At 38.6% G+C, this 20502-nt stretch overlaps 1 protein-coding gene and 1 pseudogene across 3 annotated transcripts; both read right to left on the minus strand.

Moving 5' to 3' along the window:
- Positions 1-925: 925 nt before the first annotated feature.
- Positions 926-9072, minus strand: LOC148718198 (uncharacterized; annotated as a pseudogene). The gene is made up of 16 exons (XR_015994436.1): positions 9039-9072; positions 7833-7960; positions 7311-7413; positions 6692-6912; positions 6466-6597; positions 6073-6243; positions 4414-4555; positions 3992-4086; positions 3806-3889; positions 3495-3675; positions 3121-3216; positions 2912-2998; positions 2746-2797; positions 2496-2561; positions 1899-2077; positions 926-1754 (listed from the first exon to the last, which is right to left on the minus strand). The product of XR_015994436.1 is annotated as an uncharacterized LOC148718198 (transcript).
- A 3141-nt stretch (positions 9073-12213) lies between these two features.
- Positions 12214-17734, minus strand: LOC148718199 (core alpha-(1,3)-fucosyltransferase-like). 2 transcript variants are annotated; one of them, XM_088743377.1, is made up of 2 exons: positions 17608-17734; positions 12214-14185 (listed from the first exon to the last, which is right to left on the minus strand). In XM_088743377.1, the coding sequence occupies exon 2, from the start codon at positions 14152-14154 to the stop codon at positions 13003-13005; it is 1152 nt and encodes a 383-aa protein (XP_088599503.1). In that variant the 5' UTR covers positions 14155-14185; positions 17608-17734; the 3' UTR covers positions 12214-13002. The 2 variants fall into 2 exon arrangements, with proteins under 2 accessions (XP_088599503.1, XP_088599502.1); XM_088743376.1 differs by having other exon boundaries at positions 12214-15907.
- Positions 17735-20502: the final 2768 nt, after the last annotated feature.

Raw genomic sequence — 20502 nt, forward strand, 5'->3', positions numbered from 1 at the left:
TTCCACAGATTTTCTTTTGGTTTTCATGGGATATCGGCATTGACCCGTGTTTGAGTCATTTTAGCTATATTGGCCGGTTTCCAGACGTTATGGTCTTCATGAGACATCTGCATTGACCCGTGTTGGACTCATTTTAAGCGATATTGGCCAGTTTCCACAGACTTTCTTATGGTCCTCACGAGATATCCGGCCCGCATTGACCCGAAATAGACTCATTTAAGCGATATTAGCCAGTTACCACAGACTTTCTTATGTTCCTCTTGGGACATCAGCAGTGTTAGACTCATTTTAGTGATATTGGCCAGTTTTCAAATTTTTCGTAGGTTTTTCATGGGATATTGCTCTTGGCCCGCATTTAGGTCCCACTTTAGCGATCTTGGTCAGTTTGCCCAAGAAAGGGGCCCTGATTTTCATGGGACACTTGGACAAATCTATTTTGGTGATTTTGTCTTATTTTCTGCGACTTTCTCGCGGCTGTTATGGGATATTGCTATTGACTGGGCTTGGTTCAATTTTCAATTTTGTGCTAGTCACCTTCCGCAACTTTTTTATGATTTTCATGGGATATGGACTTGGACTTACTTCGTTGATATTGGCCAGTTTTAGTAACTTTCTAGTAATTTTCACTTGGACAAATCAATTCTGGCGATATTGGCCAATTTCTGCGACATTCTAGTGGCGCTAATGGGATATTGTATTGATTTCCGCTTAACTGAATCACGTAAAAATGCACCAAATAATTGTAACTATTCATCATTGTTTTACGTATAAACACTTGGGCCAAATTGCTGGAACGGCTTTAATTTAAACAGGCTAAAAACGTCCTAACAAAGTGACCAGGCAAAGTGCGTTAAGGCAGCAAGGAGGAAAAAAGGAGGTTGTATTAACTTCTGGAGGAGAGCTCTTAGTTGTCTTGCAATGTGACTGACTGATTAACCTAGAGTTTATTTTGTTTTTGTTTGCAGATTGGTAACATTTTTTCGTAGCTTCACGTTTATGAGTGAAAAAAAAAGGAACAGGCAGCTGAGACGATTCACAAGTTAACATTAAGATATTTCTGTGTCGAAATCTGAACTATCTGAATCGGATGCGCTGTCACTTCCGTATTCGGCATAAAGAACGGAACGCAAGTCCTCAAAGATTTCACTTTGGCCGAGCTGTTGAACTACGTCAGCTTCATCAGTGTTATCATCGTCATCTTTTTTAACCTCCTCATCGTCATCATCGGAATCCACTTCAGAGAAAATTCCAAGATCAAACTGAGCTTCACATTTCTTATGGCCACCAGCACCTCCAGAAAATAGACCGTGGAGATGGTGAGTGCATACGGAAAGCTCATCCATTTTAGTGCAAGCAATAGCAAGCAATGCACGAGCTCGCTCCGAATCCTTCTGTTCTATCAGCTCCTTTGACCATGCGTCCAATACCTTCAACTTTCCCTCAAAATGACTGAACATTCGGACCATTTCTTCTTTGGTGTTGGCTATTTCCTCTTGGCATCTTTTGCGTACATGGACCAAATCAATGAGTTGCCTCTTTAAACAATAGGGGACAGTAGAATGCGACTGGATGTCATCGTTAAGTGCAAGCCATAAAGGACTGTCGATGTTTCACGCGTCTTCAACTGACATTGTGGAAGGGTATTTACAATCCAACATGTCAACGTTTTGTTTTGTATTCCTTGACCAGCTGTTTAATGGCTCCTGTTGCCTTCGTGATCTGCGTACAAAGCCGTTTCGCAATGGCTTGTCCATCTGAAGAATTAACACGACAAAAGTCAAAATGATACCATCAAAAGCCGAGACTTACAGCTATCATTTCGCTACGATATGACACTTACAGCTCCAATTGGGCTTCTTGACGACAAATGTTGACACCTGAACATATCAATGCAATACCTGCATATTTCTTCATCAGTTGTAAGAGAAACCACCTTTCTGAGAACTTAACCTGCATGGACAACAACAGGTCCTCTCGACGCTTGTCTTGCAAATCGCGGAGGTATGCAATATACATGCTGCTGTCCGGAGACCACCGGGGTTGGCCGCTTTCAAGGTTCTTTAGCGGTTGATCCAACCTATTACCGCCAAAAAGGGAAAAAGTGGAGAAGCCAAAATCATTTTTGAAATTAAATTGCTTTTGGTTTGGTTCTGCATTGCTTTGCAATGCCATTGCCAAACAACCGTGAGAATCAAGTAAAATACCATTGCTTTGCAATGCCATTGCCAAACTTGCCGCGACAATCAAGTAAAATACCAATAACGACTTGCACGTTTGACTGCGTGGCATTGTCCATAATTCTTATTGCTCGATTGCCTGACTGTTTCAGGTCTCGTAGTATGATTACCTATTTGTAGACGTTGTGGCTGGAAATGATTACTTTGGTTTTGTTTTGGAAGATCTCATTTCTAAACTGTTCTAATAGTTTGATGTAAATATAACTTAGTTCTCAGACTAGGAGAGTAACTTGCAGGATCCAAAAGATGGTTTCTTACCAGTCAAGCTGATCGGTCAATATTTTCCAAGTTTCAGATCCCGGGGAACATTTTTGCAGGTTTGTTCTGTAAATGAACGGTGTGAGAAATTCAGTGGAAAAATTTCAGAAAAATGGAGATGAATGACAGAGAGCCTGGTGATGGACCAAAAAGTGACATAATTCTTGCAAAATTCAGAAACTAAATCACGAGTTGCACATTTGGAGTAAACTGCCTTATATGAAAACCAAATCCTCATGTCACTTCATACCGTACACAGAAGAACTGCCTCAACTTGTCTGGGTAATCGTCTGGTGATGAACCTTTCAAGAAGAAAACGTCCAATCCAAATAACTTCCCCTCAATAAATATGCGACGTCAGATAACATTAACAACACCCGATCTCCATCCTAGTTAAACAGAAAATTTGTACGTACTAGCTTTTCTTGTGCTGGCCGCTTTGTTAGCCGTAAATTTCTCCATCATACTCCACTCTGAGATGCTGGATATGTCCACCTTAATACCTTGGTAATGGAAAAAACACCAAAATCAATAGTAAAACGGGGCTGTATCATCATCTCGACATCCATATATATATTGGAGGGATAACATAAAAATATGACAGATAGTAATAGCAAACCCCGACCTGTTCCGTTCAACTCCTCAAGAAGCAAATTTAGTTGCTCTTCAGTTCCTTTCTCCATTTCCACTGCTTTCTTCAAATGGTCACGAAATGGTTCACCTAAATTTTTGGGAAAAAAAAAATCAGTGAATAACAGCAAGATGATGATGATGACTTTATTTAAACTCGGATGAAAATGAGGCTTGTTAGGCCTCTACCAATAGAGATGCTAATATACCGAGAAAAATATATGAATATAAATTACAGAGTGGTTTACGAAAACGACTGGTTTACGTAACGACTGGTTTACGAAAACATCACAACGGAAATCGGTCACAAAAGGATATATTCTGGTAATGACCACATTTGTAAAACGTGAAGATTGACAGCAACATTACCAAGGTTCGAAATGGACTTTTTTGCGTAGTGCATCAAGAAGTCAGTTAAGGTATCAACTCGATGGGCTGGAGTCATTTCTTTCGTTACTTTTGCTGTTGGCCTTATGTAAGACCACTGTCTCTCCATCACCTCGCCATCACTCAACCCGAACCCTTCTAGCCTTCTTCCGCTGCAGTTAACCTAGTGTTATAATGCAAAAGAACAAAAAATGAATCATGAAAACATTAGCTGCTTTGAAGTAAGGATGCATGTGTTCTACAATAACTATTAACTCCTCAAAAGTATTCAATGGGCATATCTTTCAAAATACCTGACAAGAAACTATGTGTCCATAGCAGTGAAATGCTGGTATCGCAAGAGTAACATTTTCTAGCAATGTTTCCTGGTGCGTATTCTACAGTGCAGATAAAACAATACAACAATCGTTTAACAAGCAAAAATACTAGAGTACCACGACCAAGACTTGATTGAAATAAAACTGCAAAACAAATCTTACTCTCAAATGTGTATCCAGCACACGTGCAGTATCGTAAAAGAAGCGAATGTTGATAGCTTTGTCTTGTACATGACAAATACACAGCATTTCCAATCCTGTTTGATAAAATTATAATCATCATTAATCACCATTTGCATGCTGTAATTGAATCGTGCCCTAGTTTCATTGAGTGCCCTAATGTAATTGGTTTATAACACAGGGTTACACTATACAGCTGTACGTAAGTAACACATAAAAATCTTTTTTTGGGACCCAACATTGGTCATCTAAACTTGCTACTAAGAAAGTAAGTTGTCTCTGAATTTTTACATCTTACAATTTAACATTAAGTAACTCTATAAATTACATATTGCTTGACAATAGCCAAACGAAGATGTAAATATAAGTTTTAGTATATGGTATTTCGTTTCGCATGTACATACTCTTCTCCTCTCCTTAAGCTGAAAAACTTGAGTAGCACCTCATGCTTACAGCCTCCTCCAAAGAGGGCCGTCTCATCCAGCTTTGTGGAATTGTTCTTGGAGCGGAGATATTGGACCCAGCTTGAAACTGCTTACATTGCTCCTACAACAAAAAACTTTGAACTTAAATCTTCAACTTCCTTCACATCTTTCCAATTGAAGGTTTCAAATTAAACCATACTTAATAAAGATAATAAACAGTTCAGTACTGTTCTTGAAGCTCACAATTCACAAGGTTCCTGTAAAGTTTACATACTAGCAAACTAACAATATATTTGAGCAACATGTGTTTTGGAATGGACTAGTACAATTAGAAATTAAACATCACATGATGGAAAAGAGGGCAAGGAAAAAATTAGCAGAAAACAATCATCACTTCTCAATTTGTAATCAAATTCAAAACTTAGACAACAAAATAAATTTACTGCTTGACAACCCCTCCTCTTTTATTTGGGCTTGGGACCAGCAAGAGTGATGGTAGACACCCTTGGCAGAGTTAATTGTGCAAGCATATATCAATATATTACCTTTAAAGACCATAAATTAATTACAAAAAAGAAGAAACAAACTTTACTTGAAAAAAAAAAAGGATAAAATCAAAGAAAAGAGAGGGCTGCAATAAAGGTTATGTACTGTTCTTAACCTGAAAATTCCCAAGGTTCCTGTAAAGTTAACATAACAAACTAACAATATATTACAGCTACATGTATTTTGGGCAGACTTATAAGCAGCCAGAACCAAAGTAACCAACCCTTCAAACTGTACTATATTTGATTAATACAACACCTTCATATATAATAATAATAATAATAATAGTAATAATAATAATAATGTCATTATAGATGTACTTGGAGGATGGTCTAAAGTTATGGAAACTGAAATGAAGGGCTTCTTTGGTACAAAATACAAAGAAATATTGCTGAGAATGCAGAAAGCTGTATTCTGTATTAAGTAGCACTCTGAACATTGCATGAACATTTAAAATGGTTACATCGTAAGAATTTTAAAGACATTATGATTTGGTTTCTATGAACAGTATTTTATGAACATTTTAAGTTAAGGATATTTTAAGAGCCGAACAGTAAATCATGAACATTTAAAAAAAAAAAAAAAAAAAACATCTTAGTATTGGGCCAATTGACACTTTTATCGTTTAATATTGATCATTTATATTTAAGTAGTATTAGATATTATTATAGTTAACAGTCCTGTCATGCAGATAGGCTACGAATTTTCGCCCTATCTTGCTTAGCTCACTAGCATCCAAACATGTATACTGCAAAATAATAATAAAAATAACAAAGACTTTATTTATACAGGGTAGCACATAATAGCCACAGGCTAATAAACTCATGGCCCTGACTTAATCAACTAATTACAAGTTAAAAATAAAAAAAACACTTAAAATTACCAAAAAAAAAACATGCAAAAAAAAAACAAACCAAATCATGCAAAAAAAAATGCAATGTTTTACAGTATTACATGCAATGAACATAATTGTTACTTTTGGTATCTCGTTGCAATGGTTGGGTAGTAGGATAAGTAATACTGGGTAACAAAAGGTAAGGATAAAGCAACAACACACAAAATAAGGGGAAAAGATGGTCTTAGTTAACACACTGTTGACTTGCTGCTTGGTCTTTTGCTGTAATTAGCTAGAAATGTGTCTACTTTTTCTTGGCTAATAAACAGTTCCTCTCCATGATTGGAAGACTTTCCACTGGTTTCAGCACTGCATTTGTGGACACATCCAAACAATGCACCAATGGAGACAAATAAACTTCCATTCTTCTATAATCGAATGCAAAAAAGCAAAATTAAAAATGTCATGTTAGAAATATTTCTTAAGCCAAAATAAATTAAAAAATGAGGAAATAGCTCCTGCTGAGAAGATCCAAATTGATGTTTCTTGTGTAAAGTAATATCATGTCATTCATTATGCCTACATATACAATGATTTTCTTAGATTTACTATGCTAGAGATTAGTCACTGAAGGATAACTCTACACAAACCTTAGGACATGCAGGACATTCATGATCATTCTCATAACGAGGATTGAAATACTTCAGATTGGTGAACATGCTGGACATAAACTGGAACACACAGAAACAATCTCCAACAAGGAGCCGGTAAATGTCCTTTATCTACAGAAGAACAAATCATTTATTTATTGTATAACTTAAGAAGAAAAATTGTATTCCTGAGTATAAGATAAAAAATTTCTAAATGAATACTTACGTAAACCTTGGAAGCAGGTGGGACCAACCATTGTAGTGCCTGACAAATTGATTTTAAAGATACCCTACATTCTAGGAAAATGTATTGGAGCAGGACCATGAATCCAAGGTCAAAGGCTACCTGGGGTTGTTTTGGTGTAGATGGCCAGAAATCATTCCTGATCAGGGTTATGGCTTCTGGTTCATGCTCACAGCATTTGATTTTAATGAGATGCTGCTTCCCTGTACAAAGACAAACAACATAGTGTGTCCATGCTGCTCTTCTTCTATTGTTTATTAATTCTCACCCACACTCAAGAAGAGTGATAGTTATTCTCATGAAAATGAAAAAAGACTCAAAAAATGCAAGCTTCTGCAATATACAGACACCTGTCTAGGTTATAATAAACCAGACTTAGTTATGGAAAATTTGCAGTTAACTTATCAGTTACTCTCTGTAATGTCCTTGCTACAAACCTTTCTAAACCAATATAATCAACACCTTAAAACCAGTAAAAACAGAAATAAAGACCTTCCTAGAAGGGGTAACCTAAACATTTAAATAAAAGAAAAGAACAAGAAAAAATGGAATATAAATCAGAATATAATAGTTACAAATTGCACTGCTGTCAGTTACTTACCATGCAAGCTAACAGCCATAATATCATGCACATATCCATGATCCAAGTTGTTAGGTGTAGTCCAGACACACTCATCAAACTGATATGGTACAAATCTTTCATCCTAACAGTATATTATATCCTTTGTTATTAAGTGACTAGAAATCACTTACCCCTTAAATCAGCCAACTCTTTCAAAATTTCCAAAAACGGACTTAACTACGTTCTGAATCCAGGGAAAACTACATGTACATTTGCAAGAAAACATAATGCTCCCTGCTCTCGCTTTTTCCTCTGTACAAAAATGGGACAGGTTTTACTGACATAATACACATTGAAGTTGAGAAAAACTACATAAGTTTTAAAAAGTAATAGTGCAGTAACAGTAAGAAAAAAGAAAAAAGGTTGCCGCCCTGAAATAAAAACCACAAGACAACATACAACAAATGAAACTGGCAAACGGCCAGTAAAGGTAGCTGAGGAGGTTGTGCTCCGAAAAACTTAAATTCACCTTCCAAACCTCTGGGTGGTGTAGTGATCTACCTCCTGCGCGAACCAAATTGATGTACTTTTCACACATAAAGTGCCCAGGACTGCAGTCAAGGCATCTGCCGCATGCCTTTTCTTCACAAAAAGGAATGACACACATCTGCTCCAAAGGCAAAGCCTGTCTTGTCAAGAGTGCTGAGACAAGCAGCTCTCTTGCATTGAGCCAGGACGCAGCCAGCGTGGCTTTCCTTTCATGGTAAGCTTTCAGCTTGCGCCTCAGCTGTACTTTTGTAACCTTTGATTTTTTTTTAGTTCTTAAGCCATGAGGTTCGTCAATATGAGGAAGGTCCTCTTGATCTGGAGAAAAACCTCTGCCCGCATTCAAAGAAGATCCGGCGACCACAGACGTTGAATCAATAAATTGCTGGACAGCATATCGAACAGGAACACTCAACTTCGCCTTCCTCACAGCTTTTCCCCCTTTGAAAGTTACTAAATTCAAATTATTTTTCGATCTAAAATCTCGTTTAGGAGGCATAATGGTATCTAAATCGCGTTTCAAGGGGTTAGCTGGCTGTGATACCTAGGCCCTAAGAGAGTGTCTCTGTAAAAGCGGTCCGGTCGATTTTGCTCGAGACAAAGATTTCCCTCATTTCTTGTGTGTTGTAAGACATTCATGTGCCTATACTAAAACCACAATCCGTTTGATCGGATCTCTTTATTTTTCAAAGTTTTACAGAAATGAAATTTCACTCGAGCGAAGGCCTGTCGTGACACTTTTCAAGACTTTAATTTGAGACAACTTTGGAGGACAATTTAAAAAAAACTACGGAACTCAGCAAAAAACAAATACCACAGCCATGTATATTCATCATCATCATGTTCATTTGTTCAAGCAGGTTGAATTTATTGGCACCTGTATAAGCTGATGTGGACCTGCTGTTTCCCACCCAACCCACCCAGGGGAGGACATCCAGCACACAGCACACAGTATATTAATTCTACCTTATCCATCGAGGCGACTTTCATGAACATCACATTTCAATCAAAGAAACAGGAAGATTTGAATGACACCTTATCGGTTCGCTTCAGTCACACATGCGAAAACCAATAAAATTTAAGGCAAATTTTTGAAAAAGTGAGGCATTCTTAACTGATCCAACTAACATAGCTAGGAAGAACACGCCATAGAAAAGGTAACTACAGAAAAAAACTTTGCGGCACGACCTTTGGGAAAACTTTATAACTCCACAAACTTACCTGATTTTTGGTAATCTCCCAGTTTGGCCGCCATTTTGAAGGACTTGTAAACATGAAGCGTAAAGGTCGGCACACATGAGGGGACTAGTCCCTGCGTCTAGTCCGTGCAACTAGTCCCGAAGACAAGTCTTTGAAGGGTTTACACGAGGGGACCGGTAGCAGGGACTAGTCCCTTAAGGCGTTCACACGAGGGCACTCAATTGCACAAGAACATAGGAAAATTAAGAGGCAAATGATGTTTCTTAGTCTGGAGCGTTACATGAAAACAATTAAAATTTGGTAACTTTTCATTGTAGCACTTTTAAACATCAACGCAAACGAACTACATTTATTCAGTCAGATTATTCATGCTTTAATGTGTTCCGTTTTTGTTTTTTTTTATTTTATTTTTAACAGACACAGAGTCAAATAGGGTAAAAAAATTCCATCAAAACGGCTCCAAGACATCTGTATATGTTTACAAAACTAGAAATAGTTTTTTTATTCTTCAGTTGTAGAAATCTAGAAGTCAGGGAAAATTCATAGAAACTGCAATGTTTCCAAATACCGGAAGTCACGCATCATACTGACCCGTGATTGGCTTATTTACCGTTTAGTCGTAGGGACTGGTCGCACAAACAGTTCACACGAAGGGACAAATATTTGCTTCATGCGACAAGTCCCTGCGACTGGTCGCACGAATTCAAACCAGTTTGAATTCGTGCGACCACTCGCAGGGACCAAATTTTGGTCCCTGCGACCACAGAAATGTGTAGTTCACACGAAGGGACTAGTCGCATGAAACTGGTCGCTGGGACTAGTCGCAGCCGTGCTACAATGAAAAATAGTGCTACAATGAAAAGTTACCATATTTTAATTGTTTTCGTGTAACGCCCCAGACTAAGAAACATCTTTTGCCTCTTAATTTTCCTATGTTCTTGTGCAATTGAGTGCCCTCGTGTGAATGCCTTTAGGGACTAGTCCCTGCTACCGGTCCCCTCCAAGCGACCATTTCTTCCATTCCGACCTTTTAACAGATATAAACCAAGCAGGTAGATCTAAAACCGTCTGAAATACATACGGAAGCAATTCAAATGAACTTTTCTTTCAATTCAAGCGGTAAAATTTGCAATTGTTTGTTAAACTTACCATTCCTACATTTCCAAGCGACCATTTCTTCCAACAATTCAAACACTACAACTAGTGTTCGAATTTCCCTCGTCGATTCCACCATAAGAAATAACCTGTGTCACCCAAGCTTCGACTCGAATGTAAAGTACGAATCACATAACACAACTGCGTCATCTTCGAGGCAATATCAGCCTGGTTTTTTTATTTTCTTATCGACAAGAACGGCGATCACGAAGCGATTACCATGTTTACCTAATAAACGAACCGCTGACCAGCCTCTAAGAGAAAACAGTACGGCTCAGTGGTGAGGGGGAGGGTGAGGGGTGGGTGCGGGCAGATTATCAGAAGATTTTTGGGAACATTCGAATATATTCATTAAAGCATCATAATATGCATTACGATTCTCAGTCTTTGTGCAAAAGCATGCTTTGTGTTGCAGATCTAGAGAACTTTTGTTTTGCTCCGGGTATTCTTTTTCTCTTTAAATACATTTCGTTTCAAAAAGGATCGGCATCAGTTCATATATTTATAAACAAATCTTTACCATGTACTGTAAATAAATGTGTTCAGATAATCGAGATAACCACTGAACCTCTTGTATCGCATCAGTGGTAAAGTTTCTCGTCTTTGCTCAACTCCGAGAGCGTGGAGCGGCAAAGACGCGACACACGAGTCACCAATCTCGCGGCTTCTCCATGCTCACAGGATACGCGTGACCTCACTATATTTAAGAAAAATAAGAAACTGCTCGCAGTCTGTATTCTGTTTAACTATTTCATAGGAGTGACGCGAGTCTCTTCAATTGAGTGAGAAAGTCACAAACCCATTCTTTGCCTAGCGAGCGTAACCACAGACCACTCACGAATTGCTCCCTTGGCGCGGAAATCAGTGAAATCATATCGAGTATACAAAGTTAGAGCGAGTTCCTTTAGACCTCCCGAACACGTATCGGGTTGGCATCAATTATAAGTACAGGAAAAAGTCTTAAAATCTGCTAAATAAATTTGTTTTATACTTTCTGAGAAGTTAAAGAAATTCGGGAGCTTTCCTACAAAGAAACAAAAATGGCAGGTAACCGACTTAGTTTTTCAGATAATTTACAATAACTGAAAATTTGAGTGTCTGTTTGTGGACCTTACGTCTTGCCCAACAATATAGTTGCAAAGATGTTTATAGTTTGCCCACACGATTAAGCTCTTTTCTTGTAACCTGTCATCGTTTCGAAAACACCACGGCAACGGAAAACCTTTCCGAGCCTCCTTAAACACCGTTGTTGTCCAACCACACCTGTATTGTTTTTAACAGAGAACACTTGCGTCCCATGTATTTGCCCAGTGGTGTTTTTATGACATTCAGGCCACACCTCATAAACTTCGTGATCCCTCGTAGACCCCAGGTCAGTGGTTAGCGGAGAAAGTTTGCTCCAAATCTCAACACGAAACATACTTATAAAGAATTGTAGAGGGTAACTGAAGTGAAAAAGAAAAGGCGTCCTGCATAGTAGTCTTTCAAATTTCTTTTTAGCCAACAGGGAGTCGTGCAGAGGCATGGGGCGAAAGCAACCAAAAATTAGGAGCAGACCGACGGAAGGAGCTTATTTAGCCGGCCTTTTCCATGTTTTTGTATATACAAGCGTGGTACACCAAACATTCGGTTTACTTATAAAACTCTTTGTCGTTGTCGTATGAAAAAAAATGGACAATAAATTTGAAAATGAAAACGGAATAGGAATATAGTGGCAAGACAGATGCAACGTAGATAAGTTTTAAGACGGAGCACTATATTTCGGCTGGCCAAACCAGCCTTCTTCAGGTGCCTGAAGAAGGCTGAAGTTCTTCTGGTGCCTGAAGACGTTGTATCGGTCTTGCCTCTATATTTATATTCATTACTTTGGGCCGATAAGATCATGGCTGATCCAACGTACAAGGTGAGGATTATCGCTCACGGTTGCTTGCTAAACATTTCAAAAAGAATAGGGTTTAGTGATAAAAGGTCAGATCGATTAAAGGTATGAGCTGAGACTAACATGATTCACCTTACAATTTTATGTGGAAAACACTCAAAATTGTATATTGCTAGTTTTATTAACGCCATACGTAAATGACATTGGTTACTGTTGCGGAAAATCATATTTTAGAGTCAGCTTTGAATATAAAGCAATGATTTTGCATGCATTCTTGGTAACAGCAGAAATGACTTAAACAAAACATTCCAAGTACAGTGTTCATTCCGTGCAATGGGGCATAAATAAAAGGTTCTCGTAAAATAGACACTTTATTTTATACCACAGAAGACAAGCAAAAAGTAATATGGGTACCCCGATTAAAAATACATCGATAACTCTATTAATTAATACCAGTCCTGATTTAAAGGAAAAAGTTATGTGAACAAAATAAAAATAGTCTGTACCACTAAGCATGCCTTCACGGTTTAGCAGCATCATCATCACGCCACCGGTTTAAGGTTGCTACTGATCACGTGCAACTTTCTGGACTTTGCTCACACTCGTGGTCTACAGAAGAATCGTTAAGGCGAATACATTTGCTGTTAATATTGCAGCATGCAGCGCGACTCGATCTCGTCGAATGAGGTTCAACTGCAAGTCCCTTCAGCAAGATGAACTAATATGAAAATCACACGTAACGTTCAATGTGATTTACCATAAAAACATTAATTGCACAGCGTAATCCCATTTTTCGCAGACACATTTACTTCTGACCGTGAATATATGAATCGCGAATTGATAAATTAAAATGCGAATCTTCGCAGTCACTTAAGCACTAGTAAAATCTAAGCCTGAAAAAAATTCAGGCCTGTACAAGAGTCAAACCCATACCTCTGCGAAAAATGACAATCAGGCCCCCTTTGTTATGCCCCAATTTTCGTAAGTCCTCGCATTACACGGTATTGATGCCAGTCCTTCCTTGTGTATTCGTCCTTCTGAAAGCGCCACACAGATCTGGCAATAAATAGGATACTTTGGTTTCCAATAGTTTCCAATGGCGGTTCCAGTGATGTTTCCTATTCCTTTCGATTTCCACGTCAAGTACTTGTTATACTCTGTCTCATTTGTGCTAAGGAACTTAAGATAATCTGAAAGATCTTTTGGAGTCTTAAAGTCACGGACTTTAATGACGGATTGTTTAAGATTGCCGGGCAAGAACTCGTCCAATTTATCTGTACTCATTACCACGGGAACTGCGCCTGCATTCAGGGCATGGATTAGTTGATCATCGACAAAATAATCACAGTCCTGGTTAAAAAATACCAGTAAAAATTTGTATTGCCTGGCTAATTCACCCTTTAATTCTTTGAAGTTTTTTCCATTCTTAGATCCATATCGGCCCACAAGATCATTTTTGTTCCTTAGACAAGCTCCATAAGAATCGACCAGCACAAACTTCATTAATTGTCTCATGTATTCCGTCCGCACACCCTCACAATTTGAAAATGCTGCCATAATGAGTTTCGTTTTTTCCTTAAATGGAAGTGGTGGTGTTAATTGAGGCATGGGAACGACTGGGACGGGGAAGTCGTAGTCTAAACGGTAACTCATTAACAAGTTAAATTTGGACATAAACTTGGCGTCTTTCATTACGGGAGTATACACTGGGTTTTCTTGTGTGTAAAGGATCCATGGTACAGATTCATTCGGAGGTATCATGTTTGAATCCCTGGCATGAACCACGAACCCATCTGCCTCTCTGGCTCGAGAACGGTCAGATGTGACCTGACAGGTCACAGGGCAGTCACTCTTATTCCATCTAAGCTCAATGTGCGCCTGACTTCCAAAAATAGTCGACCAGAAAACAATTAACCACGGTTCTGTTTCGATGGAGTTCTTCTTTTCGGGAATTAAAGTACTCTGTATTTTCATCTTAACATGCATGGGAGGATAAGGTGTAAGTTTCTCTGTGGAATAATTTCCTCCGAGATGCCATAAAAAGACTGTCATCGCAAAAACGAGAAAAAGCAGTAATTTTGAGCCCAAGGACTTCTCCACCATTCTTGACGCCAATATAAGTTTTGGTAATGACCTGTCAATAACAAAATTCACATACCTAGTAAAGACAATAGATTTGGATATGTCAAGGGACAATATCAGGAAGGTTACCGGTCGATTCATACCCATTCACTTGAGTCGTTTCGTACCTGGTCGTTGCCTTTCGAGACACTAGACAGGCATGAAATCTGACAGATTTGTCAATTTACACGCCATGAATCGAAGGAAAATGTCAGTCAAGAAAATCTGATCTATTTTTAGTCGGAGTATTTCAGACATTACTAAATGCTTCACGAGCAGTTGCTTTATTAACATTTATTGCAATGCCTGCATTTTCGAATGACCCGCCATGTGCTAAGCAATATAGTCCGATGGCCGAGACATTTTCTGGTGAGACGCAGTTCCTCAACAGCGTGTCTTCCCGTTGTAGCTTATGACGAAGAGTAGCCAACAGAGTGTCAAACGTATCGTGCGACGTTCTCATCTGGCGATAAAAGAATTCTTCAGGGATATGACGCCTATCAAAATGAATTTCAAACCAAGAATTTCAAGGCCTAGTTGGGTTTCAATAATAAGGATGAGGCCTTCGTCGCCTTCTACGGACAAATCTGTAGTGGTACTCTAGAACCAGTTGCAGTCGAACAAGGTGAAGCCTCCACTGGCATTGTGGAAGTAGCAACTGCCTCTGCTAGAGTTGAACGAATTCAGGGAAGAAAAAAAAAATAGAATACAAGCAATAATATGCCAAGGGAGCATGTTCGATCGAAGAGGTTAAAGACCACCATGAGCCCATAATTCCGTAGATGCCATGTAACCTCTCCCGCGAACAGCGCGCAAGCCATGGTATATATTTCCGTGTGATTGACACTTGTAGCTATCACATATTTTGCTGTCTCAGTGCGCCCACGCTTGAGAAATTGAAAATTTGGCAGAGACAAATTTTGTCGAAAGTTTTGGAAGGGCCAAAAAAAATTTTGTCAGTCCAGTGCGTCCGGACCTTTTGAATAAAGACACTATTGTCTAATACTTGTGAATTTCTTATGAATAATTGCTAATTATTGTGTCACGCAAGTTAACTGTGATTTTTTCGTTATCAACAGGAACAAAAACTAACCTAATTCCAAACATGGAAAGCACGCTTTATTAACGACGAAACTGACTGGCTACAAATCTTCCGTGGGTATGAAACGACTGGTAACGCTCTGTTGGAAACTTTTTCAAATTTCGGCTAAATTGAATAAAAATAGCATCGACTGTGTTATGCCTCGTTCTTCAAAGCCTCCCGACTTATGTAAATGAGGTGGTACATACATACATAGTTTATTTGTTAATGCAGGTTGCTAAAAGAAAATGGCTGATGTGGACCTGCCTATCTAAAACATTAAGGTCTAATTGCATTTACTAGGATAAATACAGGTGTGAAGTATATAAGAAATTAAGAGTATGTAAAAATTACTATGTCCATTGTAATCTATTATCAGTAACTGAAAGGATAAATAGATAAATTTAATTAAATAAATTGAATAAATTGTTCAGAAATAATAAAAGTCATCATCCTTGTTTGTAATCAGGCATGATTCCTTCGCGAAACTTAATCTATCTAGTAGTGTCTTATCTTTTTTTATGTTGTTCTTAAAACTTGCGTAGCTAACAGAAAGTTTGTATGATTCAGGCAGGATATTCCACACAGGTATTCCACACGGGTATTTTGTAGTTGCATACCTCGATGCAAGCCTCGGGTGCAGATATTACCGTTCTAAAAACAAAATGGAGTTAAAGACAGCTTGACTTGACAAGATATACGAATAAAGGGTGAAAGTTTCTAAAGAAACTGTGATCCTGTGTCGGCGGGGGTAACAAGGCCCTGCGTCAGTAAGCTCTAACGAAGGGCTAACGCTCGAAACGTCAGCTTTTTAACTCGTTACGATGGCCAATTTACAATTTCAACTTAGTTGATATAATCAATTAGCTAGACAAGATATATCCGCTATGTTCAGTGAATGATTTGAGAATATTGTAAAAACCAAAATTCCTATACTTGCGACAAAAATCAGGAAGATTGGCCAGAAAGATATCTGTCTGGCTTTTCGCTTCCATTTCAAAGCTACAAGTGTCCATCCATATCTTTCATATGGCCTTGTGGTCTGGGGCCAAACCTCAAAAACAAATCTCAAATAAATCTTGATCCTTCAGAAAAGACTTGAGTTCCACGCTTAATTTACTTCTCAAGCAATTCTGAGCATGTATTTCCAAATATTTTCCTTTTTGATATGCTCTGTTGCAAATCAGTGGGTGTTTTGATACATGATATTGACCACGATTTTGTACTTTAAAATCTGAAGAACCTACTCACTAGGTGTGCTTCGATTCAGTCTTAAAACACTATATCTGCAGCTGCTAATAATTACTATCATGTAATTCATCCACAGACAAAACAGCAGAACCGATCCTTCAAAAGGTTTGGACCTAGAATCTGGAACAAAATCCCCGAGTCTTTAAAATCACAACCAAAGCAATCATTTAAAAAAACACCTTTAGACTGAATTGTTGCAGTTTTGGCATACAGAGGGTTCATGCCGATGTAGATCATCTTGCTGATAAACAAGTCCTTAATTTGAAGCTTCATATTTTTATCATAAATCATATCTATTCCCCTTCTTTTCTATGAAACCGAGTGCGTCTTTTAACCGAGAAACTACGGTATTGATCTTCTTTAATTCCTTTGTTTTGTATATAATGATCGTGTCCTCTCTTTATGTTTTAATTTTCAAGCAGATATGTAGAAGTACATGTCAGTCCCATATTTGTTGCATAAATCTTAACTCTACAAACCTGCCCACATTAGCTATGCTATTTTCCGGTTCATTTACCCCTCTTTCATTAGGTAACTAGAACTCAAAATAAATGAAGCGCTGGCTTTGAAGAACGAGGTATAACACAATAGATGCTATTTTTATTCAATAACATGTAAATAAGTAGCCGGTGTTTTGCCGTTTACCGCCCGAACGTTCTCACACGCACACCCTAAGTATGTTGATAGAAAACCCAAAGCCGGTACAGTTTCATCAGCTGTCCTTGGTTTGTTTCTTTTTCTCGGTTGAATAAGTGCACGGCTACGGACATTATCCGAAAAAATGGCAGATTTCCTTGTAGGCGTCATTTGAGCAAGACAGTGACAACTTTTTTATGTTTATACATCGCGAGTGAAGCGTTTCTTTGACGCACAAACATTAAGTATGATACAGTTCCACCAATTGTCCACTCTGTTAAAAACAACTCTTCTATTTCTATAAATTCAGGTTCGCAAAGCGACTTATAATAGAGTGTGCCTGAAAATGTTGTGTGAATGCCTCAAAACAATGTGTGCGCGTGGATCGGGTCCTTGAATCTAAATAATCGGACTGTTACCGGAAAACTATTTTGGTAAAATCATAGAGAAAGAAGAAATTCTCATACCCTTAATTTCCGCTAAGGAACCTTCTCCGTTTTTGCCAACTTTCCTAACAGGTTTACTGCAAAGTAATACACAACTGAAGTTATTGCGCTGACGAGATGCTGTCAGCGAACCGGCCAAGATTTTGAACATGTCACCAGAATATTTTATTTTACCATGTGACCGGAAGTAATAAAGCAACTACCTACAGCGGAAGTAAACAGTATCCTATGAATTAACGCAGGTTTAACAGTTCCAACTTGTAATAGTTACAAAAAAGGTGGAAATAAAGTTTGAACATAGCTTGTATTAAAATTGTCATTCGTCTGAATTTTCGAGCCAGCGACAAGTCTAGGCCTAACGCTGATAATGCTCTTTATTAGTGCCAGAGCCCTGGCAAACTTGGGCAGTTAAAAAAAAATAAAAAAACCGCGTCCTGAACCTGCAGCGCTAAAATGAGAGCCAACTCGTAGGCTAAGCAATACCAGCATCTGATATTTTAGTTGAAAGATTTATATTGATCGCGACCAAACATTTTCCATGCTATAACGTTCGATGCTTTTATGAAGTAGTATTCTTACGCTTTCCCTCGAGACGTGAACTTAGAACGCCGTCAACCTGGCCGTCCGCATACGTGCCCGAATGAAATTACAGGCAATCACGTTCACAAAATTGTAAATAGTCAAACACACAGCCAATATATACAACAAACCTCGCACACAGACAGAAAATTGGTTAATAATAACCCAAATTAGCTTGTATCGCCCCTCTGATCTATTTGTTAACTACTAATGGTGTCCCACGTTATACTAAGCAAACCATAGTTAGTAGAGGGGGACCAAGGGGTATCGAATGGTCTTTGCGAGCATTTGCGAGCATGCGAGGAGTGTGTTTATTTTTGCGAGCAAGAGCAGTTTCCAAATTTTTCTTGCGAGCAGCGAGCACGTACTTAAGAAAACACAGATGGCGAGCAGCGAGCACTTCGAGTACTTCGTAAATTTTCCGTTAGCCGGAATCTCTCTTCTATTAATAGGATACGTTGTTTCGCGCCAAGCGGCAGCTAATAATCTGGCTGAAACCTACAAAATAGAACTATGGGTGCAAAGCTAAGGCGGTTCAACCAGTCCCAGCATCTTACAACCAATTGTGCCCTGCTTGATGCCAAATTACGTCGCGTAGCCTCACGTGGGTCAGTCAAGGTGGACGCTCAAGAACTTCAAGAGCTCTCAAGAAGATGTGGTAAATCCAAATCCCAAGATCTAAAGTTTTCCATCTCTTCTAACCCGACGCTAAAATGGAAGGTCTTTTTTTTTTTCGGTTGTATGGTTCTTATAAAATGTAAATAACGTGAAATTCGGTCTAACAAGCATTTCGGGCTTCGGATTGACTGAGAAACGTTCAACGCAATGAAGCTTTATTTATTTGGAGGCTTCTAGAATCTAACCAGTTACAGCTGTACAGATCTGACAAGCTCTAGTAGCAGCTCCGAAGGTCAAATAGTACTGGTAATAGTATATTTCTCTAGATTACTTTCTACCTACGCGGGCGCCTTTCGAGAAGAATTCTTTCGTGTTTCCGCGAGACATGGAGACATAGTTTAGAGATATGTCTTCTCGTTTGGCTAGGCTTTTAGTTTCTGATCAAAACAATTAAAGCAACATTTCATCGAAGAATTTCCCTAAGCCGGTGAAGCCCAAACGATCGAGGGTTGTTATTGATGTTGTTTTGTTTAATCGGGTTTCATATGTCTCCGTTTGGCATCAGATTGTAATAGTTATTATTGCTACTTTCCATTTTATTTCCCATTGCCTACTGGAAAATCTATCATATCGACAAACCCTGATAATTTACTCAATTAAATGGGAATTCAGATCAACAAAGGTTCGGAAGTAATGTTGTCTCCACAGAGGATTATGTCCGGCCTTCCGTCATGTCGAACTTCCTATAAGAATTTTAATGTTTCAACTGCGGAACTGTACCCCTCTAAAGCAGCAGAAAGCCTGCGGCGATGAAGTATAATAAAGAATTAACCAATAAACGAAATGCTTTTCATAGAGCTTCGGGCGTTTTCCCGATAATATATACCGCGCCTCCAAAACAGTTACAGACTGAACTGTTGAAGAAAGACTGAAGCCAGAGGTAGGGATGTTTCAACCTTTTTGTTTTACAAGGTGTGGAAGGTGGAGAGTTTTTGAACGCGATCGTCCAATATGGTAATGGTAATGGTTTATTAGATATGAATTCGGCACTAAAATGAAATACTTCATATTTACAAGAAATTACAAAAAATATTTACAAATCAAATGAGACCGTATAAATAAAAATTTTGCCAGGGGACTGGGTTACCGGCTCACAAGATTCTATTAACAAATTATTACAAATGTGATCTAAGTCTATTGCGATAATTCATTAAGCTTTGACGTAATTGCGGGAAAAAATCTTATTTGAAATCGTTTCGTCCAACATTTAAAAAGAGTCAAGTTATTGCTGGAGCGCAGCTGACGGCCGTGTGCGTGTAGTCTTTTCTGTGGAATTAATGATGACAACTGTGAGTTTTTAATTTTCTTGAACTGTTCGAGGCAAAGACGTTCCCTATTTTCTTCCAGTGTGGGGTAATTCAAAACATTTACATGCAGTTCTGTAAGAAATTAGTGGTTCGATTATCCTGAACGCTCTTCTTTGTATCTGTTCTAAATTGTCCACAAGGTAAGATGGAAGGCTAGAATGCCATACAGGGCATGCGTACTCCAAAACAGAACGTATTAGAGCAGTATAGACACTAAGTAAATCCTTGGGTGGAAGGCCATTGCGGCGCAGGACACGAAGGATATAAAGTCGCTGAGCAGCTTTCTTTGTAATGCTAAGAATGTGACTACGCCATTTTAGATCATCCTGAATGAGCACTCCTAGGAGCTTGT

The sequence above is a fragment of the Stylophora pistillata genome, chromosome 13, assembly GCF_964205215.1.
Source record: "Stylophora pistillata chromosome 13, jaStyPist1.2, whole genome shotgun sequence".
Taxonomy (NCBI): domain Eukaryota; kingdom Metazoa; phylum Cnidaria; class Anthozoa; order Scleractinia; family Pocilloporidae; genus Stylophora; species Stylophora pistillata.

Coding starts and splice junctions, on each gene's coding strand:
- LOC148718199 (XM_088743376.1), bottom strand. CDS start 14,280: ATGGGTATGAATCGACCGGTAACCTTCCTGATATTGTCCCTTGACATA.